Consider the following 25,984-nt stretch of genomic DNA (forward strand, 5'->3'; position numbering starts at 1 on the left):
CATTGGCTCCAGTCTGCCGGTATTGGCCAATCACATTGCACAGCCAATATCACTGAACATCCAACTATGTTTTATTATTAATTACGCTACGTTTATATGGCTATTATATTGTAGACTATTGGAGTGTATAAAATATAGAAATCTTTTAATAAAAAAATATATCCCCCCATCATTCAGAGGCGATGCTTCTTCACCGTTGCTTTGAAAAGTGTATTGCGAGAACTCTCTCTGAACTGCACGCGCGCACACACACACACACACACACACACACACAGTCCAGCTACAATATTAAATCATATTAATTTGAAACAGCAATCCAGAATATTTGTCACAAGCATTGATTAAAACAATGATGACAATAATCACATGAAAAAAAAAAAAAAACTACTTAAATTCTGGACCTTTGGCAGTGAGGGGCGGGTTCGCCACCCGAACCCCCCCTGCCTACGGGCTTGCTGAAGATGTGCATTACACTAATGCAATCAGTATTAGGCGCCAAGTTATTTTTACATCTTTATTATTATTATTTATTAATACATGTTGTTAATTTTTTATTTTAAGAAAAGCATAGTTTGCTAAATGAATCATATTGAACTTCTGTCAATAAAACAAAATGTACTTTTCATGCATTTGTTATAATTGTTTATTTTAACTTGCCTTGTATTTTATGAGTCATGGAAAATGGCCATCCCTTGATGTCACACAGGACGAGTCTGTGATGACACATCATCTATATTTATGCTTCTCAATATTAAACTTTAATATGGATTTCACATTCAGGAACTCTTGATGTCTTCACGGCACCTCCACTCTTCTAGTTTAAATCCACGTCGTTTCCGCTGTACTTACAGCAGTTACTGTATTGTGTTGAGCTCAGCACTTTTCTCTCTCTAAAACACATTTATAAAATCTGCTAAAGGGGAAATTACTGTGCTGAGTCACCATTAAACAGCAATCATCATCAAGATGAGTAACTCAACCACACTGCTGTCAATCATTTGTGCAGTGAAAGTGCTGTGGTTCAGACTGAAGTCTGTACTGGGAAAAATTAAAACTCATCATTTACTCACCCTCATGTCATCCCAGATGTGTGACTTCCTTTCTTCAACACAAATTAAGATTTTTAAAAGAATATTTCAGCTCTGTAGGTCCATACAATGCAACAGGGTCTGAATCTTTGAAGCTCCAAAAGCAAATAAATGCAGCATAAAAGTAATCCATGCAACTCCAGTGGTTTAATCCATGTCTTCTGAAGTGATATGATCGGTGTGGTTGAGAAACAGATCAATACTCCACATTCAATTTCATCAAGCGCTCTTCTAACCTTAGAGTTTTTGTGATTCACATTGTTTGTGCATATCGCCACCTACTGGACAAGAGGAGAATCTATAGTCATTTTTCATAATTTTGTTATGAAATTGAAATGTGGATATCTAAAAAAAGATTGTGACCGTAGGAAATGAATGGGAAAGACTAAAGAATTGAGCAAATTTGTGAAATACAATATATTGTGTAAATCAGCCAAAATGCAGAACAAACCTCAAAGTGATGAGACTGTGAATCGTCTTGGTTACTGTCATAACCTCCGTTCCCTGATGGAGGGAACGAGACGTTGTGTCGATGTAGTGACACTAGGGGTCGCTCTTGACAAAAGGCCAATGAGAATTGGCGAGTGGAAGTTGCATGCCGAGACACGAGCGTCGTACAGACGCCTGCCCATAATGGGGACAGGCCACACCAGCCATGGCCTCTTCTCTTCTTTTTTTCTCCCCAAAAAGTGGAAATTGTCCAGCTGGGGCCATAATTGTCTGTGTCGGGGGGTGTCCTCAGTACCGCTGCTCCGTATAAGCAGACAACACAGTCTGCGTAGGGTACCAACTCCCTAGGAGGGCACCAGAAAGTCCACCGGGTGCCCTTACTCGCACGTTATATGTTATTCAAGGACCTGAAACACAGATGATCGCTTCACCCTCATATCACACAACACCACGCATATCTTTGTAACACCAGGTCAGCTTTGACTGTAAGAATAATGTGCCATTATTACCAAAACTGACACTTCCAAAAATGCTAAACCTTGACAAAAATATTTTTTAACATGTCTAATATTACAACTTTTACCACACAGTGTTTGTCTGCATAGAACACTGCCGCCATCTACTGGCTATTATTGTCATTACATGATTTTAATCATGTTATTCTTCTATTTTTCACTAGATGGCAGCAATCCCCATGTGATAAAGAATACACCAAAGTGTATTTAAAATACATTTATTTCATGATAAGTACACTACAAATCTATTACATGTCTTTGTACTAATTAAAAATACCCTGTAATTATTCCATGCTCCTATTGCACAGAGATAAAGTTTTAAAGTAGCATCGATTTTACAAATGCACATTAAGTTCCAATATAATGTACACTTGGTTTCACCTACAACTTGTTTTATGATTCTACAACGTTTCAACAGTCTGTTAAATCATCTCGGGATACTTGACGAGATGCTGCGCTGAGTTAGCGCTTCGGAAACAACTTTAGGTGTGACCAGCTGTGAATATGAGATTAGCCTGGTACGCCTGTAACACTGCCATAGTGTGCAGGGCGGGCAGCACCAGCCTGACTTGTTGCCTCACTTGTTGTGAGGATGTGCTTCCTCACAAGCGAGGAGATGGTCCTGCAAGGCTTTGTGGGGAGAGTGGGTCTCTTTAGCGATGATGCCGACCCAGGCAAGTGATAACCCGCAAGTGTCTCTTCTACCGGTGGCATCACCGAATACCCCCGTGTCTCAGCACCCACGATAGTCGAATATGTCGACGTCGAGGGCACGAAGACACGGGAAGTTTAAGGATTCCTCCATGAATGAGAACGCTCATTATGGAGGTCATAGAGGAAAGGAAGGGACTGATATAGTGTTCCCTTCCCTCTTTTATTTATTTATTTTGGCCACCAGACAGAAATCTGTCTTATAGTTTGGAGTGTTTGGGAGGGGGGGGGGGGGTCTGTAGTTAGCCGCTTTATTATTGTGTGTGGAATGTTCAGAGGTTCAGTGTCCCCCTCATGAACCGATGAGGCGCCGAAGCGCTCTTCAGGCTTATGAGAAGTATCAGCTGGATCTGGGGAGAGAGCGAGCGATAGGGACGGACCTGTCTATTGCTCCTCAGCCAGATTTATGCAAGAGCCCCATGATGAAAGAGCGGGCGCTGGTTCTTGGAAGTAAGCGAGGCAAGGGTGAAGCATTTTTACTGTAAACAGATCGCAATGCTCACACCCGACCCGCCCCAACACAAGAGCAGCATGCTGTTCCCCCAAACACACAAAACAACACTGGTGTGTGTCCGTTTCAGCCATAGAGCGTAAACATGAGAACACACACTGCTTGCTTTGTTTATCAGTCATTCTTTTTAAAGAAAAGAGAAAGAGAAAGAGAAAGGTTTCTGCGCTCTGCCTATCAACTGTAGCTCCTAACAGAGAAAAGAAAGTTCTGACAGGCTCATGAAACACCAAAAGATCTGAAGACAAAAGATCTGACGATGCACCTTTGACGCATCTATTTATAGCCCTACAGGTGCATCCAATGATGTCATCAGCAGAGGTCATAAACTCTGGGCAAGGTTCATTGACGTGTTGCACACATATTCACAGGTCACACCTAAAGGGTGTTCCCAAAGCGCTAACTCAGCGTAGCATCATAAGAGAAGCTTTTTGAAAGGGAACAGAATAAAAATGTTCTTCTATATATAGAAATGACTTGTAAGATGTCTTTGGCAAATTTTCATAAAATATTTTTATTGCACATATTTAATTTGCATTTCAACATGCTGTTATCTTATTAACAGAGAAGTTCTTATTTGTGTGTTTTATAACTCCCTACAACAGAAGTTTCACTGGAAATGCATTACTGTATGGAAATATGTTTAATCACATGACGCACATAAATGTAAATGTGTAGTTGCAACTGTTATTTTTAAAGTTCACATCGAGTCTGTGCACAAGGATGAATATTTACAATGGACTTGAAATAGCTGCATTTTAGCACAACCAAGTAACACATCTTTAGTTGCACCTCAGCACTATTTCAGATAAATAATGTCCAAAATGAGCCAATTTAGCAGACTAAATATGATTTTATAGTGCACTTAAGTGAAGCACCCAAGAGAAGAAGTGTTTGAGTTGTTAATTGGGCATATTCCCGCCACTACACTGTAAAAAATGTCAGTAATTTTAACAGTAAAATACTGTAAAAATGCAACAGAAATAAAATGTTAATTGATTAACAAATATTAACTGTAAAATAGTAAAATGTAAAATGTAAAAATTACATTATTTAAATGTAAAAAAAACGAATTTCCTGTATAATTAATGGTAAAAAGAACAAGAGAGTACATGTAATTTTTTACAGTAAATTATTGTTAAAATTACAGTAAAAAATCAGTAATCGGGCGTTCCCAGAATTCCTTGCGTGACCCATCACATTTCATTATATTTTATGGGAATAGTTCTGTTATATGTTTAATATCAGTTATGTACACTGGGGTGTTCTGTGTTATATCTGATGTCATTTAGTTCATTAGCATTATTTAAATCTCACATGTGTTCCCCTGATGGTGTTCAGTGTGTGTGGGACTGATGTTGAGACTGTCTCTGTATTGGTCATTTCTCCAGAAAGAGACAATTCTGATGAACTTCATGTCATCATGCGCACTTCTGTAATTACTTCTGTGATTAACAAATACCTCATAGAGTAAACAACATATTTATACAGTTTCAGAAAGCATTATGAATTTATTTTACTGTAAATTTAACAGAATAATTTTTTAACAGTGCCATCGAGTAAATTACAACCATTTTAAACTGTAAAATGTACAGGTTGTTCTGTAAAGGGGTTTACATTTAACTAGACCCCTTTACATTCGACATAATTACCCCCCCCCACCCCAGTGCACTATATAAAGCAGCGCGCTCTGTCCTGATCAATGAAGTCTGATCAACAATCAGCACGCGTGATGGTGAGTGACGTCAGAGCATCTGATCATTCACAACTCTTTATAATCATTTCATTATAGTCTTATAATTGTCTTTTCTTCCTCTAGTTTCTCTTCACAGTATTGCTTCTGCCGGTTCTGTCGGTCTCCGGCTCTGATCGAGTGTATCAGCGCGTGGATCCAGTGACCGGACAGACCATTGTGTGTGATCGGTGTCCGCCGGGGTTCCGCCTGAGCGCGCACTGCACGCGCTCCCGTCCGTCAGAGTGTGTCCCGTGCGGCGCGGATCTGTACACGGAGTTCTGGAACTTCATCCCGAACTGTCTGCGGTGCGACGCGTGTTCCGACCGTCAGCGGGTCGTTCGGGCGTGTAACGGGACCGTTAATACCGTGTGTGAATGTGAGGTCGGGTTTTATTGGGATCAATTCTTCTGCAAGAGACACACCGTGTGTAAACCGGGACACGGAGTCAAATCATCAGGTGATCAGCATTTATCAGTAAATAATGTTTTTTTTTTTTAAATGTTAATTAAGTTTAATAAATCATAAACACTTAATTTCATAAAAAAACACTGAATTTAACCCTGTGTAAAAATGAACATTGCTATGGCAACCGTAAACAGTGTTTTGTGACATCACTACTCCCTCATTACTGGAAAAGTACACAATTGAAAATCCATGATTGGTTTTTTCAAGCATCGTACCTTTTCTTACGATATCATAATCTCGTAAAAATGATCAGGCGACACGTTGTCATGAGACTACTTTAGTTTAAGGATTCTGGGGTTTGTTTTATGACTGTAAATTATATCAAATAAAATGTAATAAGTAGCATCTGCATTTTATAATGGCAACAATATTATGTGTTTGTAGGTACCCCACACACAGACACGGTATGTGAACTCTGCGCAGATGGACTGTTCGCTGACATCACGCAGACACATGCGGCATGCGTCACTCACAGCGCATGCGGGTCAGATGAACAGCTGGTGCTGCCGGGATCCAGGTGGCACGATAACGTGTGTGCCACATGTGACCAGATCACAGAGAAAGGTGGACTAAAAGCTCAATTTGTCTGAGTAAAATCTCTCTATGCAGAAATATATCTCCACTGAAAAATAGACTTCCACCCAAAATGTTCTAGCCACTCCCTTGTTTGTGATCTACACTAAAAAAATCAGTTTCTCTTCTAAACGTGTTTTCTTTGCTTTAGTTAAATGTGATTCTCTAACACGTGCACTCTACTAGATTAAATTAAGTAAGGTGTATGAGAACCAAATGAGCTAATGCAATACCTCTAAATTCACTGTGTTCAATCTAATTAAATGTAATCAATGGAGTTTCACTCAATCAGTTTGTATTGGGGCAACATGGATTGTTGCCAGTTCGTTTCAGCATGCTTTGCATGGGACTTGTTGGGGGAGTAAAAATTATTAAATTAAGTATTATTTTAGTGCATTATATGTTTTTGAGCAAGAAGAGAAAATGGGAAAATTTCATAGTGTTTAATGTTTCATTATTTCGATAAAAATGATTTAGAATCAATTTTGTAACAGAAAATATAAATATAGTCATCTCTAGCACCCTTGAGAGTGTTGCCCCACACATCCTTAATTGGATGTTTGCCCCAGTATAGTGACAGGGACCCTATACTGTAAAAAAGCACCGTCCTTCGGATGAGATGTTAAACTGAGGTCCTGACTCTCTGTGGTCATTAAAAATCCTGTAAAGACTAAGGGGTGTAACCCCGGTGTCCTGGCCAAATTCCCCCCATTGGCCTTGTATTAATCTCCATCTCTGATTTGGCTACATTACTCTACTCTCTCCTCCTCCCCACCAATAGCTGATGTGGTGGGTGTTCTGGTGTACTATGGCTGCTGTCACATCATCCCTATGCTATGTAAAGCACTTTGAGTGCCTAGAAAAGTGCTATATAAATGTAAGGAATTATTATTATTATCCTAGGTGATAAAACACGATTCAATCCTTCTTTGTCATCGGTCATGAAGAACAAACAAAACTTATCGAAACATCAAAAGCCACAACATGTTTGTTAGATCCAATACCAACTAAGCTCTTAAAAGAGGTATCTCCTGTAATCTCAGAACCTAATCTTAATATCATTAACTCCTCGCTATGCTTAGGACATGTCCCAAGAAACTTTAAAATGGGAATTATCAAACCGCTTATTAAGAAGCCACAACTTGATCCTGGAGAACTGTAAGTGTGAACCTAAACCTAACCATGATTTTATAGGAAAATAACCTTTTTTGTTACAATTTGACCATCTCGTACACATTCTTATTGAGTGTTCATGAGACTATGTTGGAGTAAATTGTGATACTATTTTTATTTTTTCAGGTTGGGTGGATTTACTCCGTCCGATTCTCTGGGGTCTGTTTGTACAGCAGAAAATCCCTGCGCGACGACTTCAGCGGCTTGTGAATCTTCTCCTGCAAATGAATTCGCATTGGAGAGAGATGTTCCAGAACACAGAGAGTCCGATGGATCGAATCCAACTCTGGATCAGTCAAGTATCAGAGGAGGAACTGCAAAACCTGCTGCTGAAACTGAAGGCAACACATCTGGGGCACTTAGCACACAAAATCAAACAGAAAATCAGAAAGTTTGAGATGTTTGACATTCGCTGCAGGAACAGCAAGATTAGGAAGGAAAATACTTTTAATCAATCACTCAACATGATTAATTTATTATTAGATGGACTGTAGTGCTCTTGGTCTTAGCTGTCGAGACGTGCAGATGTTTGAGTAACTATAACAGCTGTTACTGTGATAGTACCGATGCACATGTGAGACATGGACACTGTATTTGTGCACTTTTGTTTTCTCTAGCTTGTTAAAGAGTTTTTGAAAATATTAAATATTTGTTTTGTTTTTACAGTGAATGTCATACAATTCTCTAGTCTGTTTATGTATTAAATATTTATAAGCATAAACCTGTGAATCAGACAATATGTCTCTTCATTTCAATGAATTCAAGAATTCTTGACCAACGGAATAAACAAGAAATGCACTTTACTCTGGTCGTTTTCATTGATTGGGGGGCACCAAAAACCTTAAACATGCATTTGTAAAAACAATGCAGTCCAAGAATCCGAGACACTGTGAAATGCTTCTGGTTGTCATTCTTTTCTGATGTATAATTATCAAAGCAATTTAACACTCCTAATCTGGGTCACGTATTCCACTGTTTGCGGCGGCCATATTTGACCGGACACAGTACCAGTGTAATTTTATTTTTTAAGAAATTATAACATGTCTTGCCTGAAGTAAAAACAGCAAGATTATGCACTTCTTTTGGGGTTTTATGATTTTTACAACTTTTGCTTAAAGCAAATTTCTTGAGTTCACCCTTCATTTGCATATGCAAATAAAAAAGTGTGTGTGAGTGTGTCTGTGTGTGTGTCTGATGGAGTTTGGCCAGGAGACGTCATAGATGCGTGTCCCCCCAGGGCCTCCGGCACTAGCTTACTTATAGATTTAATTTGTGGTTTAGTGGTAATCAGTTGAAGGTAGAGGGGTTACCAGCCCCTTGCACCCGTCCAGAGCCCCCTTTTGGCCGCTGTGGTGGCTACAAACCACCATGACAGAAATGGAGGGAACAGTCTTTATTGGCCCTCCCCCCATGGCGCTGCCCACAACATTGCCCGTCCGGCACCACACGGAGGTAGGGGGTTGTTTAGCCAGACCCCCTTTGGTTGTTTGTTCAGGCTGGCTGAGAAAAAGCGACAGGCCCACTCTCATCGTCTACAACATCCCACGTCAGAGAATGAGGAGGCTTACCACAGCCTTCGCTCGGAGGTTCAGAGAGCCGTGAGGCACTTCAAAGGTGGTTGGTGTTCGCGGGTTGCTGAGGAGATGGAGTCTGCCTCAGTGGACCACGATCACAAATCGCTCTTTAATTCCATCAAAAAAGTTACTTGCAGCACCACACCTATTACCATCATTAGGGGAAAGAACGGTGATCCAATCTCCGACCCCCAGAAACAGGTTTGCAGATTTGCTGAGCATTTCTGTGAGGTCCTGGGGGAGGGGAATTCCCTCAGCCTGGAAAACATTGTGGGACAAAGTGGGGATGATAAGAGAAGCTTTTTGAAAGGGAACAGAATAATGTTCTTCTATATATAGAAATGACACGTAAGATGACTGGCAAATTTTCATAAAATATTTTTATTGCACATATTTAATTTGCATTTCAACATGCTGTTATCTTATTAACAGAGAAGTTGTTATTTGTGTTTTATATCTCCCTACAACAGAAGTTTCACTGGAAATGCATTACTGTATGTACACTGTAACTGATTTTTGTAATTTGAACGGTATTTTACTGTAATACGTACAGCAAGATACTGTAAAAAGTGTATACAGTAAATTACTGTAAATAGCAGAGGATTATGGGAAAATATATGGTCATTACTGTAATTCTACAGTAATTCTTCTGTACTGTAAATCCATTTACAGTAGTGAACCTGCCCACAAAAAACTGACCAATGGCAAGAGAGATTTCTTTTCAAATATTTTTTTCCATACCGTTTGGTGAAAGTGAGATAAAGGACAACTGGGAATGAAATTTGACAAAGGTGATTCATTGAAAAGGTTAATATATTGTTTGTAATATTATATTTAATTATATAAAACAGAGACATTTTCAAATGTATTAACATGCATCACCTGATTAAAGAAAGTTTTATTTACAGTAACTTTTTGTCTATAAACGCGTTTATTTGGCTGTTGGCTAGGAGTTGTCAGTGATTGCCGTCATAACAGTGTTATTATCATCTTGTGAATATGTTAATATCAATTAAATTAGCTGAAGAAACCCTTAGTTAAACAGAGAAACGCAACTTTTGTGTGTTCCTCTGCCGCTTTAACGTTAGCTAACCAGGAGGAGTGTTTAACTCAACGTAAATAGCTAATGTGAAATACTAAAGAGTGTTAGGCAACACCGATGTTTATTATTATTATTATTATTATTATTATTATTATTATTTTATGAGACAGTGTTTTCAAGTGCATCTTTTTTTTCCAAGGTTGTGGTCTGGATCGTGTTCGAGTCCCAGATTGGAGGTGTCTTTTGTCTTTTCTGGTGTTTCCGTTGTAACGGTAAGTTAAGCAGACAAACAAAAGAAAGAATCTGGCGCTTAAACCATTAAATCAGCCGCCTCTCATAACATTATGTTTCGTGGTTGATATTTATCAAGCAACTAGTTTGTGGTTACTGTAAAAATGACAGCACAATTTGTGTGCAAACATTGTAATTTTATCTGTGTGAACGCTTTCCTGGTTTTACCGCCATATCAAAATATGAACCTGAATAATTCTCTTAAAGCCTGAACATAGCCTGTGACAATACTAAAGCTGCTGTGATGGTGTTTGTTAAAGGAGATTCTGTTCTCCAAGCAAAAACATGGATGCTAACTATGGAGGGCAGAGTCATCATCCAGCCGCAGGAGCTAACAGATTGTTCATCAGCATTAGCGGTCCTGTTTGGCTGCTACTATGTGTTCAGTGTGCAGTACCAGGAAGAGGCGGCCAGTGCACTGGAGTTTATTCAGAGGTTCGTACATCATTAAATACTTCAAAAGCAGCATAACACCAATTGTTAAATGACAGTGTGACAACAAAGTGCACAGAATTTATATTCCTAATTTGGGTTGGGGTCAATCCACTTTGATATATTTTTATAATATGATCAAATATAATATAAATCCAGTGTAAGCACATTGAGAGCAATGAAAAACTGTCGTCAAATTCCTTGTATGTGTACAAATTCTTGACCATTAAAGTTGATTCTGATTCTGATTTTGATATTAACCGTCAGTGTAGTAGATGAGGGATGTGAAGTGTATTGGTGGGAAAATAGACAGTGATTGTGTTGTAATGCCAACCTGTCTAGGCTGAAAAAGGGCAGTTCAGTGGCAAGAATTGTTGCTTTGAAGTAAGAACATCCTGCTGTATGCATGTGCTGGCCAGCTAGGGCCTTTCTTTGAGTTTCCTCCCATTGCTGTACTTTTTCCCACATGTATGTTAGGCTAATTAGTGAGTCTATAAATCTTTTTATATATTTTTTAAAATTGCTTTTTTTTTTTTCCAAATGAGGGATTCAGCTTGAGTATATACAGGTGAAACTCGAAAAATTAGAATATCGTGCAAAAGTTCATTAATTTCAGTAATTCAACTTAAAAGGTGAAACTAATATATTATATAGACTCATTACAAGCAAAGTAAGATATTTCAAGCCTTTATTTGATATAATTTTGATGATTATGGCTTACAGCTTATGAAAACCCCAAATTCAGAATCTCAGAAAATTAGAATATTACATGAAATCAATAAAAAAAGGATTTTAAATACAGAAATGTCGGCCCTCTGAAAAGTATAATCATGCATATGTACTCAGTACTTGGTTTGGGCCCCTTTTGCATTAATTACTGCCTCAATGCGGCGTGGCATGGATGCTATCAGCCTGTGGCACTGCTGAGGTGTTATGGAAGACCAAGATGCTTCAATAGCGGCCTTCAGCTCTTCTGCATTGTTTGGTCTCATGTCTCTCATCTTTCTCTTGCAATGCCCCATAGATTCTCTATGGGGTTCAGGTCAGGCGAGTTTGCTGGCCAATCAAGCACAGTAATACCATGGTCACTGAACCAGGTTTTGGTAATTTTGGCAGTGTGGGCAGGTGCCAAGTCCTGCTGGAAAATGAAGTCAGCATCTCCATAAAGCTTGTCTGCTGAAGGAAGCATGAAGTGCTCTAAAATGTCCCGGTAGACGGCTGCGTTGACTCTGGACTTAATAAAGCACAGTGGACCAACACCAGCCGATGACATGGCTCCCCAAACCAACACAGACTGTGGAAACTTCACACTGGACTTCAAGCATCTTGGATTGTGTGCCTCTCCATTCTTCCTCCAGACTCTGGGACCTTGGTTTCCAAATGAGATGCAAAATTTGCTCTCATCAGAAAAGAGGACTTTGGACCACAGAGCAACAGACCAGTTCTTTTTTTCTTTAGCCCAGGTAAGACGTTTGACATTTGAAGCCCATGTCCAGGACCCGTCTGTGTGTGGTGGCTCTTGATGCAGTAACTCCAGCCTCAGTCCACTCCTTGTGAAGCTCCCCACACATTTGAATGGCCTTTTCCTGACAATCCTCTCCAGGCTACGGTCATCCCTGCTGCTTGTGCACCTTTTTCTTCCACACTTTTCCCTTCCACTTAACTTTCTATTAATGTGCTTTGATACAGCACTTTGAGAACATCCAACTTCTTTTGCAATTACCTTTTGAGGCTTTCCCTCCTTGTGGAGGGTGTCAATGATGGTTTTCTGCACAACTGTCAGGTCAGCAGTCTTCCCCATGATTGTGAATTCAACTGAACCAGACTGAGAGACCATTTAAAGGCTCAGGAACCCTTTGCAGGTGTTTAGCTGATTAGAGTGTGACACTTTGAGCTACAATACTGAACCTTTTCACAATATTCTAATTTTCTGAGATTCTGAATTTGGGGTTTTCATAAGCTGTAAGCCATAATCATCAAAATTATATCAAATAAAGGCTTGAAATATCTTACTTTGCTTGTAATGAGTCTATATAATATATTAGTTTCACCTTTTAAGTTGAATTACTGAAATTAATGAACTTTTGCACGATATTCTAATTTTTCGAGTTTCACCTGTAATTACTTATAGGTATGAGTCTCACCCCGTGTTTCTGGTGGTTTGTCGTGCAGCTTGTCGTTCTTTCCTCTTCTTATCAGGAGGTTTCGCCAGGACAATCTCGATATGCTCACCGCAAAGTTCTTTACCGTTCATCTCCTGCATCGCCTGACAGACAATGCAAATGTGCAGTTAAAGACGAGACCTCAGCAACTGTTGTGTGTGTTGTGTCTTTGCATTCATTACCTGTGTAACATCAGTGTTTCGAGTGCAGGTGTTGTACCTTGACTGCAGAATCTCGCTCCTCGAAGTGAACAAACGCCGTAGTCTTTAAGCTTCTTGACTCGCTCCAGTTTCCCAAACTGAGAGAACGCTTTCTCCAGTAACCTGTGTATATATATATTTTGTTGTAATGGTGATTTGAATGATTCAGTAATTTGAATGTCATGGATCATAAATTAATTATGCACTTTACCTGTAGGTATTCAGTACATATTGCTTTTATTGGCCCCAAAGTGCAGACATTACAGAGTTATGACAGTTGGAGAAACACTAGTATGAGAAATAATGTATTTTTTCTTGTGCTTGCAGGTTCATTCTGAGAATCAACCCTGATGGCACCAAATAGCAGTCAAAGTCACACATCAGCCACAAATCTGGAGAGAGGATGCAAAGAAAAAGCATCAGTCTGAATCTCCTTGTGGCGTCTCATCAGAGAGATTGTTGACTTTTATTGGCAAAATTACTAAAAATTAACAACAAACTGATTTTTTTATTGCATTACATTTTGGCTTGTATCACTTTGAAAATGTGTACGCTTTTAGCTATGTTACATTACAGATACATAGGAATTTGTTTTACTAAGTAAATGTTCAACAAAGACAATAAATGTAAAATGATGTGCATGAGTAATTGTGATTTTTTTTGGTGTTGCTACAATTAGATTTTCTTACAGGTGGAAAATATTAATACAAAAAATTACAAATTAAATCTTAACTAAATAACATTTAAATTCAATTCATTATAAATAAAATACAGTACATATACTGTAAATGTTAATACAATAATCATACTCTAAATAATTTTACAGTAACTTACTGGCATCCAGCTGCCAGTAACTTACTGTAAAAATTACAGCAAACTTTTAACAGCAGAATTGTGTAAAAATGCTACAGAAATAAAATGTTAATTGAATAAACAAATATTAACTGTGAAATATACAGTAAAATGTTTTAATATATTTTAAAAGACAATACAGTAGTTTTTACAATAAAATGATGTAAAAATTACATTATTTAAATGTAAAAAGTATGAATTTCCTGTATAGTTAATGGTAAAAAGAACAAGAGAGTACATGTAATTTTTTACAGTAAATTATTGTTAAAATTACAGTAAAAATCAGTAATCGGCGTTCCCAGAATTCCTTGCGTGACCCATCACATTTCATTATATTTTATGGGAATAGTTCTGTTATATGTTTAATATCAGTTATGTACACTGGGGTGTTCTGTGTTATATCTGATGTCATTTAGTTCATTAGCATTATTTAAATCTCACATGTGTTCCCCTGATGGTGTTCAGTGTGTGTGGGACTGATGTTGAGACTGTCTCTGTATTGGTCATTTCTCCAGAAAGAGACAATTCTGATGAACTTCATGTCATCATGCGCACTTCTGTAATTACTTCTGTGATCAGAGCCGGCCCAAGGCATAAGCGAACTAAACGGCTGCTTAGGCCACCAGGGGGCCCCCAAGAGCACATACATTATTTGTTTTTTTTTTGTTTTTTTCATTGTCAATGGACAATGGTAATTATACAAAAACGCAATATTAAATGCAATGTTAAGTAAACGGCTGCAGGATGCAAGCACATTCAGACTGCAAAACAGTAATGTCATAAAAAAGGACATATCCTTTGTGTGTGTGCTCTTCTTGCTGGGCCCCTTGCTCTTACTCTTCCTCGCCCAGACATTACAATGTTTGTCTTTTTCTGTTTCCAAAAACATCACTCCTCAAAGTTCTCCTTTTACTGTATAAGTGTCAATGTAATAGAAAGCCAGACTGGAATCAGCTGTGGTTGGCCCAATTTACCCAACATAAATCAGCTGTGTGTCAATTATTCAATAGTTTGTTTATTATGAGATATAATGTTTTTGAACTGATATCATTGCAGAAGCAGAGGTTTTTATACCGTATCTAAGGTTTGGAATATTGTTTTTGCTATTGTGGGATGGTGTGTGTTAACATTTGTGTAGGAGCTTTTTTGGGTTTAGTTTAATCTAAATTGTTGTGCTATTGGTGCACTGTTATGTTTTGTTAGGTGTAGGATCCTTTATTTTTTAGGGACCTTTATATTCAAGCGATGTAAAGAACGTATTAAGCATACAGTTCTTTACATTGCTATTGAACACTATTGAACACTATTGAACACTATTGAATCACTATTGAACACTATTGAACACTATTGAACACTATTGAACACTATTGAATCACTATTGAACACTATTGAACACTATTTGGACATTATTGAACACTATTGAACACTATTGAACCGCTATTGAATCACTATTGAACACTATTGAACACTATTGAACACTATTGAACACTATTGAATCACTATTGAACACTATTGAACACTATTTGGACATTATTGAACACTATTGAACACTATTGAACCGCTATTGAACCGCTATTGAATCACTATTGAACACTATTGAACACTATTGAACACTATTGAATCACTATTGAACACTATTGAACACTATTGAACACTATTGAATCACTATTGAACACTATTGAACACTATTGAACACTATTGAACACTATTTGGACATTATTGAACACTATTGAACACTATTGAACACTATTGAACCGCTATTGAATCACTATTGAACACTATTGAACACTATTGAACACTACTGAATCACTATTGAACACTATTGAACACTATTGAACACTATTGAATCACTATTGAACACTATTGAACACTATTGAACACTACTGAACACTACTGAATCACTATTGAACACTATTGAACACTATTGAACACTATTGAACACTATTGAACACTATTGAATCACTATTGAACACTATTGAACACTATTGAACACTATTTGGACATTATTGAACACTATTGAACCGCTATTGAATCACTATTGAACACTATTGAACACTATTGAATCACTATTGAACACTATTGAACACTATTGAACACTATTGAATCACTATTGAACACTATTGAACACTATTGAACACTATTTGGACATTATTGAACACTATTGAACACTATTGAACCGCTATTGAACCGCTATTGAACACTATTGAACACTATTGAACACTATTTGGACATTATTGAACACTATTGAACACTATTGAACACTATTGATCACTATTGAACACTATTTGGACATTATTGAACACTATTGAACACTATTGAACACTATTTGGACATTATTTTGATCAGGCACGTGCAGAGGGGGGGGCGTTGGGTGCTTGAGCACCTGCCCCTTTGCCCCTTGGTGCCCAAAGTGCCCTTTTGTCAAATAAAAAATTCCTCTCATTTTTTTTATTTATTAAAGGCCCTTTTGTGAATGCCTGCCTATGCCAAATCTAAATATTAGTAAAATGTATGATTAATAATTTAGCCTTAAATAAAATGATCCAGATGATGACCTTTCACCTGACGACGACCTCATCCGGGACTATTCCTCACGCCGCACGGCCGCAGCACGCGCATTTTTTAATTACCGGAAGATATCTTCAACACCGCGACCGCGGCAGCTGGTAAGTGGGGATTCATTCCCAGTGAAGTGATTTTGATGTTTATTTACTTATTATTTTACAAGAACGACGTGAAGAGAGCATGCAGATATGTTGTAAATATTGCTGTGTGTAGCCTGTATAAGTAACGTTACGTTAGCTTGCTGTTTGAGGGAGAAAAGTTTCACTCACGGCGTCGAGGGGTCTTGTCTTTTTTATGCCTTTTGACTAAATTAAACTATATTATTATTATTTCAGTATTTATTTAAAAAAAAATGTAGAGTGCCTTAAAATAATTATCACAACAACACTGATAAGGCTTATACTGATTTTCTCATTCTCTGAATTATCATTATAAAAATAAAACAATTCAGAACAGGATTAAAATATAATTATATTTTAAATGACAAAAATATTTTCTTTCTACAACAGCAAAGACCACTATTCAGAGATGCTTTAAAGGAGGAGATAATTCCAAATGGGAAATATTGCATGCCTTCCATTGCCTGACAGTCCCAGAGAACTGGAAAACAGCTAGCATTCCAACAGCAGAACTCCAAGCTGTGAAGAAACTGTGCCAGTTCTACAATATTGAAGATGAAGACAAATTGCAGACAGAATTGAAGGTCTTCCATACGTCATACTCATGCCCACCACCAGCCAATGTGTCCTCTATTCTGTCAGTGGTCAAGGAAACCAATGCACATCTAGTTTTCCCCAACATGACTCTGCTGCTGAAGACATATGGCACACTTCCGGTGTCCACAGCAACTGTGGAACGTTCCTTCTCAAAACTGAAGCTTGTGAAAACCAAACTTCGCAGCCTTTGCAAAGAGGAGAGATTGTCTGACCTTCTTCTGTTGGCCATTGAGAAGGACATTCCAATAAATGACAATAATGTCATTAACATTTTTAGGGACATGGCCAACAGGAAATTTCTGTTATAAAAGTCTACAACAACTCATCAACACTTATTGGTAAGATTAATGCTACACTGTGATTTTTAGTAGGTGCCAACAGAATGAACACACACATACACATTTTAGTTTCTTTATTTATATTTTTGATTAGACATAATCAATCAAAATCCAACTACATCTCAGAGTCACAATGCAACTTGAAATCATGATCACAGTATTGTGTACTGTAGACAGACAAGCACACACACCTCTGTCTATATAGATGTTTGTGTCTCACTCTCACCCCTGCCATGGCCACCATCATCCTATCCCCCATTAATGTTTTTTTTTTTCTCAGATAATTTTACTTTTTGAATCTGGTATCTTATTTTCTCTACCTGCAGCTCTTGGTGTGCAGCAGCCTCTGTGAGCATCTCCCTCTTATTTTCTTGGAGCAGTCAGCCTTGGCAGGTCAGTGAGCCAGTTCCAAACACTCTCAGCAATCTTTACATCTTGTCATATCTGTCAAACATATTTTACTAGATTGTCCTGGTCTTAACACAAGTAGAATGCTCTTTTATGAAGTTACCTCGTTAAAGGACTTATTTAATGAGATTGTGCCTGAAAAGGTTTTGGATTTCTTATCATATATTAATCTTAAAAAAATATTGTATAATATGACTTGCTATTTATATTTGTTTTGTTTTTATTGTATTTATATGATATTTGTTTTTGTAATTGAATTCTTGCCATGAAAATAGCTTTGATCGCTGACATGGCATTAAATAAAACATACTACTACTACTACTACATCTTGTCATGGTAACATAACAATTGTTTAATCAGCTAATATATCTCCTATATGTTTGTTGTTTTAATGTCTACAGTCTCTCAGATCAACTCCAGTATTAGCAGCAGCAACAACAACAGCAAAGGCAGCATACTCACTCAAGGAATTTAGTAAGATTTTACCAGAACAGGTATCACATTAATGTACAAAATCTGTTGTATTTGCTGTAAAATAAAATTGCTGTATTTTTTCTGTTTGCTTTGTTTTTGTTTTTATTATATTAATGGAACTCTTGTATTTTTGTAATTCAGTTTTTGCCATCAAAATAGCCACAAATGCTGACATGGCATTAAATAAAACTATACTCTACTGTACTGAAACATGGGCCACGTTGATTTTACTATAACGGCTGTTCTTAATTATTCTGTATAACAGAGAAGAAAAAGCCATCAGGTTGGTACAACTTAAGACACTTCAGTTTCTAATTATTCTGGACAGAAAATATTTTTTAACTTTTAAACTTAAAATTGTCTTTTCTGTTCTGTTTCTTTCCAAAACTGCATCACAGCATTTGCTGTCGTGATCAATACAGAATCATCCGTGATCGATACGCGAATCAGCAAGGAATGTGTCACGATATATTACTGTATTGATATTTTGAGCACCGCGCTATTTAAAGCCTTGTTCCATGTGCCCCTTTTATACTTTGAGCACCTGCCCCTCCAAAGGTCTCTGCACGGCCCTGATTTTGATATTAAGTTGTGCCTTTTAACCACCATTCTTCAATCACCAACCAATCGTTTGTTGGATTACTGGAGTCCATGCTTTGTCTGCTACTACCAACCTACTTACCTGCTCGCTGCCTGCCTTGCTCTGCTTACCAACCAATTTACCTACCTGCTGGAATTCCGTCTCATCCACCACAAAAAATGTACAATTTAAGTTTCTCTGTGTTGGATAGCTTGTCAAAGAAGTTAAGCAATACGTCCCAGCTAAGAGTGGTCCGCCAACATAATTTGTAAATACTACAAAAACAATCCATAATTTAGTTGGGAGGTATAGCTGGTCTGTTAAGAAAATGTAAGCATTGTGGAAACGTGTTCACTGACTGCATATTGTGTGAAAACAACATGAAATGTGTGAATGGTATGGCCACAAAAGACAGATGCTGTGCTAATTGTGTTTAGAGTTTAGAAAATGTGACAACTGGTTGGACAAACGCTTGTTAGCGACTGAAAAAAACTGTAATTAATGCAATTAATATGAACTACTGTAAAAAAAATTATGTAAAAAATCAGTAAACTACCGGCAGCGGTGGTGGCCAGCATTATACTGTAAAAAAACTTTTTGTTACCGTACTTGAAATTAACAGAAAGTTACTGTTTTTAACAGCTACAGTATACAACTGCAGTTTAGCTGCATAATACTGTTAAATTACTTACTGTTGAAATTAACAGCTATGTTCCCAGCATGCACTGCGGCATGAAGAATTTACCTAGATTTTTTACTATTTGCTGGTTTATTTTGATGTTGTTTTTGTTGCAGTCTAAGATACTTGTATTTTAATGTTCAGCTTTTACTGTTTTATGTTTGTTAATTGTCACCATTGTTGTGTTTTGTATGCCGAGAGTTGATATCTGTGTGTGTCTTATTAACACTTCTGTTAATCTGTAAGTTCATAAAAAACATCAAACACTCAGTTTGCTGATTTAATTTAGCTGAAATCTGTTTACTGTTTTTGCTTTTTATGTTTCATGTGTAATGCATCACTATTGACATGTTTAATTCTGTTTATGAGGCAGGATCAGATGTTCATTCTGACCTTTAGTTTTGTCTTCCAGCTATCACAGAGAGCATCATCTTGTGTTTTACTCAAACACAAATGGACTGACCGGAAGAATTTAATATAATAATAAAGAAGGTGCTCAAGAGAACATTAATCACCATAATGGTGACTTAAAAACACAACTATTGACAACAAAACAACAACACTGATTCAACTAAGACTTCTATAAAGTCTGAATAAAAACTTTTGTACATGTTTTTTTTTTTTTTTTTTTTGTAGCCCCAATGCATTTCCAAAGCATGCATTATTATTCAAGCGCAAAGGCTCATGGGAATGTCACATTATAACCCATAATGCAATGCTATGCTGTTATTTTACTGTGTGCAGGTTGTTGTTGGTTTTTTGTTTTATCATAAAAAATAAACTTTTCAATCTTGGCAAAACTGTACATTTAATATGTAAATTGCTTCAAAGGATGATTTTTTTTATTTGATTTCTCATTAGACAGACGAGTGAAGGCTGATGTGATAAAGAACAGAGGAGTTGGTCAGAAGCATCATGAGATATATATTTATGTATGTATATATTCACCAAGATGATATCACAATTTTAAATTTCCCATAATGCATAGAACAGCTATTTACTGTAAAACTAGTCACTTCACAGTGAGTCTGCTCTTGATCTCCCAGAATGCAACATTTTTAACAGCAAACTACTGTATTTAAGAATTTGGCTGTAAATTTACAGTAATTCTTTACAGTGAGGTTTTCTTCATGACGGCATTAAAACAAAAGACACGTGCCAAATACTGAGACATTCTCAAAATTGTGTTACATTTTCAATTTAGTCTTTCATTTAACCTTCCTTATCTGTAATCGCCTTTTTTATCAGAGCGGTACAAGATATGAGGACTTTTCATCCACTTGCCATCTAAACACACATGAAACAATTCTAAGTGGTTGTAAAAAAAATAATACAACATTGCTGTTTGTGGTTAAACAAACTTAATCAAATGTAAAATTAAATAAATCAGCCACATTCCAGAATAAAAACGCACTGAAATGAAGGAGTTAGACTTTAAAACATGCAGAGTGCAGAACACACACACACACACACACACACACACACACATACACACACACACACACATACACACACACTCACACACACACACACACTCACATACACACACACTCACATACACACACACACACACACACACTCACATACACACTCACACACATACACACACACTCACATACACACACACCCACACACACATACACATTTTCTGCTGTACAAACAGACCCCAGAGAATCGGACGGAGTAAATCCACCCAACCTGAAAAAATAAAAACAGTATCACAATTTACTCCAACATAGTCTCATAAACACTCAATAAGAATGTGTACGAGATGGTCAAATTGTAACAAAAAAGAAGGTTATTTTCCTATAAAATCATGGTTAGGTTCAGGTTCACACTTACAGTTCTCCAGGATTAAGTTGTGGCTTCTTAATAAGCGGTTTGATAATTCCCATTTTAAAGTTTCTTGGGACATGTCCCAAGCATAGCGAGGAGTTAATGTTATTAAGAAGAGGTTCTGAGATTACAGGAGATACCTCTTTTAAGAGCTTAGTTGGTATTGGATCTAACAAACAAGTTGTTGCTTTTGTTGTTTCGAAAAAGCAATACAAACTGATTGAGTGAAACTCCATTGATTATTTAGATTGATTTAATTAGATTGAACACAGTGAATTTATAGGTATTGCATTAGCTCATTTGGTTCTCATGCACCTTACTTAATTGAATCTAGTAGAGTGCACGTGTTAGAGAATCACATTTAACTAAAGCAAAGAAAACACGTTTAGAAGAGAAACTGATTTTTTAGTGTAGATCACAAACAAGGGAGTGGCTAGAACATTTTGGGTGAACGTCTATTTTTCAGTGGAGATATATTTCTGCATAGAGAGATTTTACTCAGACAAATTGAGCTTTTAGTCCACCTTTCTCTGTGATCTGGTCACATGTGGCACACACGTTATCATGCCACCTGGATCCCGGCAGCACCAGCTGTTCATCTGACCCGCATGCGCTGTGAGTGACGCATGCCGCGTGTGTCTGCGTGATGTCAGCGAACAGTCCATCTGCGCAGAGTTCACATACCGTGTCTGTGTGTGGGGTACCTACAAACACATAATATTGTTGCCATTATAAAATGCAGATGCTACTTATTACATTTTATTTGATATCATTTACAGTCATAAAACAAACCCCAGAATCCTTAAACTAAAGTAGTCTCATGACAACGTGTAGCCTGATCATTTTTACGAGATTATGATATCGTAAGAAAAGGTACGATGCTTGAAATAACCAATCATGGATTTTCAATTGTGTACTTTTCCAGTAATGAGGGAGTAGTGATGTCACAAAACACTGTTTACGGTTGCCATAGCAACGTTCATTTTTACACAGGGTTAAATTCAGTGTTTTTTTATGAAATTACTAAATAAAGTGTTTATGATTTATTAAACTTGATTAACATTTTTAAAAAACATTTTTATTTACTGATGATCACCTGATGGTTTGACTCCGTGTCCCGGTTTACACACGGTGTGTCTCTTGCAGAAGAATTGATCCCAATAAAACCCGACCTCACATTCACACACGGTATTAACGGTCCCGTTACACGCCCGAACGACCCGCTGACGGTCGGTACACGCGTCGCACCGCAGACAGTTCGGGATGAAGTTCCAGAACTCCGTGTACAGATCCGCGCCGCACGGGACACACTCTGTCGGACGGGAGCGCGTGCAGTGCGCGCTCAGGCGGAACCCCGGCGGACACCGATCACACACGATGGTCTGTCCGGTTACTGGATCCACGCGCTGATACACTCGATCAGAGCCGGAGACGGACAGAACCGGCAGAAGCAATACTGTTAAGAGAAACTAGAGGAAGAAAAGACAATTATAAGACTATAATGAAATGATTATAAAGAGTTGTGAATGATCAGATGCTCTGACGTCACTCACCATCACGCGTGCTGATTGTTGATCAGACTTCATCAGGACAGAGTGCGCCGCTTTATATAGTGCACTGTAATGTCTGGACGAGGAAGAGTAAGAGCAAGGGGCCCAGCGAGAAGAGCAGCCCAGTGAGAGATGCAGTGAGAGGTGCAGGAGCAGTGAGAGGAGCAGTGAGAGGTGCAGGAGCAGTGAGAGATGCAGGAGCAGTGAGAGGTGCAGGAGCAGTGAGAGGAGCAGTGAGGGGAGCAGTGAGAGATGCAGTGAGAGATGCAGGAGCAGTGAGTGAGAGTGCAGGAGCAGTGAGAGGAGCAGTGAGAGGAGCGGGAGCAGTGAGAGATGCAGTGAGAGGTGCAGGAGCAGTGAGAGATGCAGTGAGAGATGCAGTGAGAGGAGCAGGAGCAGTGAAAGATGCAGTGAGAGGAGCAGGAGCCGTGAGAGATGCAGTGAGAGGAGCAGGAGCAGTGAGAGATGCAGTGAGAGGTGCAGGAGCAGTGAGAGATGCAGTGAGAGGAGCAGGAGCAGTGAGAGATGCAGTGAGAGGTGCAGGAGCAGTGAGAGATGCCGTGAGAGATGCACTGAGAGATGCCGTGAGAGATGCCGTGAGAGGAGCAGGAGCAGTGAGAGATGCAGTGAGAGGTGCAGTGAGAGGTGCAGTGAGAGATGCCGTGAGAGATGCAGGAGCAGTGAGAGATGCAGGAGCAGTGAGAGGTGCCGTGAGAGGAGCAGGAGCAGTGAGAGATGCAGTGAGAGGTGCAGTGAGAGGTGCAGTGAGAGATGCAGTGAGAGATGCAGGAGCAGTGAGAGGTGCAGTGAGAGGTGCCGTGAGAGGTGCAGAAGCAGTGAGAGATGCAGTGAGAGATGCAGGAGCAGTGAGAGGTGCCGTGAGAGGTGCAGGAGCAATGAGAGATGCAGTGAGAGATGCAGGAGCAGTGAGAGGTGCCGTGAGAGATGCAGTGAGAGATGCAGGAGCAGTGAGAGGTGCAGTGAGAGGTGCAGGGCCAGTTAAAAGTGCAGGCCCAAGGAGAGGGCAAGGTAGAGGTATAAGAATGCGTGGTGGTGACAATATGTCCAGGTATAGTGTATATTCAATTCAATGTCCAGTTCTATAAGCTTTGCACTTTGCAAGTAGGTAACCTACACAGTAATAGGTTACAGTACAGTATGGTATACAGTAATGACATGATTTACATAAACTTTGTTTCAGAGAGTTATGGAATTGGAGGCCAACCAGGCCCCTTTTTTTCTGGGCTGAATGCTCTTGTGTGTTTCATGGATATTTTGTTCACTGTAAGCAATACTTTAAAACGTTTTCTGTTCTATCATACCATGTTTCTACTGTGCCTCCTGTAGTAAACAGTAAAGGAAAAACAAACTGATTTGCTTTTTACTGGAATGCTTTTGAATGTGAACATTACTGTACATGTGGACATACAGTTCCCAACCAAGACATTTAGTGTAAAAACGGTGGATTGCATGTTTTGTATGCAAATACCTGTAAAACTGAAACATAAAAGCAGTTTTTGTAATGTCAGCAATAGCCAGTATTTTGAAACCTGGTATATTTTGATTGACTGCATGTACCTTGTGAAGTGAAAACAAGTGTTATTCTTTGACAGAATAATTTTGAGTCAGATTTCCAGTGTTTTGGTAAAGTTAGTGTGTGCAGAGGAAGATGTGTTCTATGTTGAAATGAAGAGTTAGTATATATTCAACAAAATGTGTTTTTGAGAAGAAAATGATCCATTTGGCCAATTGTGTTTTGTAGGTGTGAGTCTGTGTTAAGAGTTTAGAAAAAGTATCTGAAGTATGGGTACGCGCTTGTTAGCCATTGAAAAAAACTGTAATTTGACACGTTGGTGTTTAGTGTTTGTGTCTCGTGTTTATTTATTATTGATCCTGGAAGTGTCACTATTGATGATCTTTAAGTGATCATGTGATCATCTGTAATTACTGCAGTGATTAAAAATACATTATAAAGTGAAAAGAAGATTTTTACACGTTAATATATATAAGTTTATCATTTAAAAACATAAATGACAGTACAGCACTATTAAATATATACACAAGCACAGCTACCAGTGTGTAGTTTTACAGAGTGTGACTGAATCCTTTATTTGCGTGTGGTTGGGATATAATCACTCATCTGTCTTCAGTTGCGAGCAGGAAGTTTCCTTTATATGGAAAATCTCTCCTGACATGACGTTCATAGTTACAAAGGGTGTACGTGTGTGTCTACGTGCATGTGTGTGTGTACGTGCATGTGTGTGTGTACGTGCATGTGTGTGTGTATGTGCATGTGTGTGTGTACGTGCATGTGTATGTGTACGTGCATGTGTGTGTGTATGTGCATGTGTGTGTGTACGTGCATGTGTATGTACGTGCATGTGTGTGCGTGTGTGTCCCTTGCAGGGTCCAAGAGGAACTTCTGGAATGCTCACATCAGATTCCCTTTCAAAGTGATGCGCTGAAACGCATCTGATGGCATCACAGCACAATATCTGTTTTGCATTCCTCTACATTAAACAAACACAGTTTGGTTGCCATGACAGCATCACTAAATGCAAAAGTCATCTTTAAAAGGAAAGCATGTATTTTTCTTAACCCAGGAAATTGTCCTCTGAGACTATTTTAACTGAAGTGTTGTTACAGAATGAAATGTTACATGTGTGTCTTTAAAAGGCATTTCAGATGGCATTATGGGATGTGCTATAAGCACTTCCTGTTGGGTTTGCATTTGTCCTCATTTGTTTAGAAAATGTGTTTGACGTCAGTATCGGTGTGTCTTCACATACAGTATAATTGTGGTGTGTGTGATACCAGTGAAAGGGGTTTTGACCATATAATAAAAATATGCTAGCTGTAGTTCCCAAAATAGTTTTGTAATGAAAAATGTAAAACAACTTTACAGAACAACCTGAACATTTTACAGTTTACAATTGTTTTAATTTACAAAAAAAAAATGCTGCTGAATTAGCACGACCCGCTGACACTGTACAACACATTCTGTTACATTTATGGTAAAAACTGCCAGCTGTGGTTTCCAGAAATTCACTGTAAAAACTGTGTGTGT

The 25,984-nt window shown here is 38.3% G+C and overlaps 2 protein-coding genes and 1 long non-coding RNA gene across 3 annotated transcripts; 2 read left to right on the top strand and 1 right to left on the bottom strand.

Annotated features, from left to right (window-relative positions):
• The first annotated feature begins 4,953 nt into the window (after nt 1-4,953).
• On the top strand, nt 4,954-7,901 carry LOC127619709 (tumor necrosis factor receptor superfamily member 11B-like). Its single transcript, XM_052092666.1, has 4 exons — nt 4,954-5,007; nt 5,092-5,464; nt 5,857-6,036; nt 7,345-7,901. The coding sequence occupies exons 1-4, from the start codon at nt 4,975-4,977 to the stop codon at nt 7,710-7,712; spliced, it is 954 nt and encodes a 317-aa protein (XP_051948626.1). The 5' UTR covers nt 4,954-4,974; the 3' UTR covers nt 7,713-7,901.
• Nucleotides 7,902-16,213: 8,312 nt separating this feature from the next.
• LOC127619720 (uncharacterized) lies at nt 16,214-18,471 on the top strand. Its single transcript, XR_007967596.1, has 4 exons — nt 16,214-16,437; nt 16,846-17,390; nt 17,717-17,783; nt 18,200-18,471. It is a non-coding gene; the product is annotated as an uncharacterized LOC127619720 (long non-coding RNA).
• Nucleotides 18,472-21,721: 3,250 nt separating this feature from the next.
• LOC127619715 (tumor necrosis factor receptor superfamily member 11B-like) lies at nt 21,722-22,964 on the bottom strand. The gene is made up of 3 exons (XM_052092676.1): nt 22,921-22,964; nt 22,464-22,836; nt 21,722-22,071 (listed from the first exon to the last, which is right to left on the bottom strand). The coding sequence occupies exons 1-3, from the start codon at nt 22,951-22,953 to the stop codon at nt 21,866-21,868; spliced, it is 612 nt and encodes a 203-aa protein (XP_051948636.1). The 5' UTR covers nt 22,954-22,964; the 3' UTR covers nt 21,722-21,865.
• Between the last annotated feature and the right edge of the window lie 3,020 nt (nt 22,965-25,984).

Source organism: Xyrauchen texanus, chromosome 26 (genome assembly GCF_025860055.1).
Source record: "Xyrauchen texanus isolate HMW12.3.18 chromosome 26, RBS_HiC_50CHRs, whole genome shotgun sequence".
In the NCBI taxonomy this organism is placed as follows: Eukaryota; Metazoa; Chordata; class Actinopteri; order Cypriniformes; family Catostomidae; genus Xyrauchen; species Xyrauchen texanus.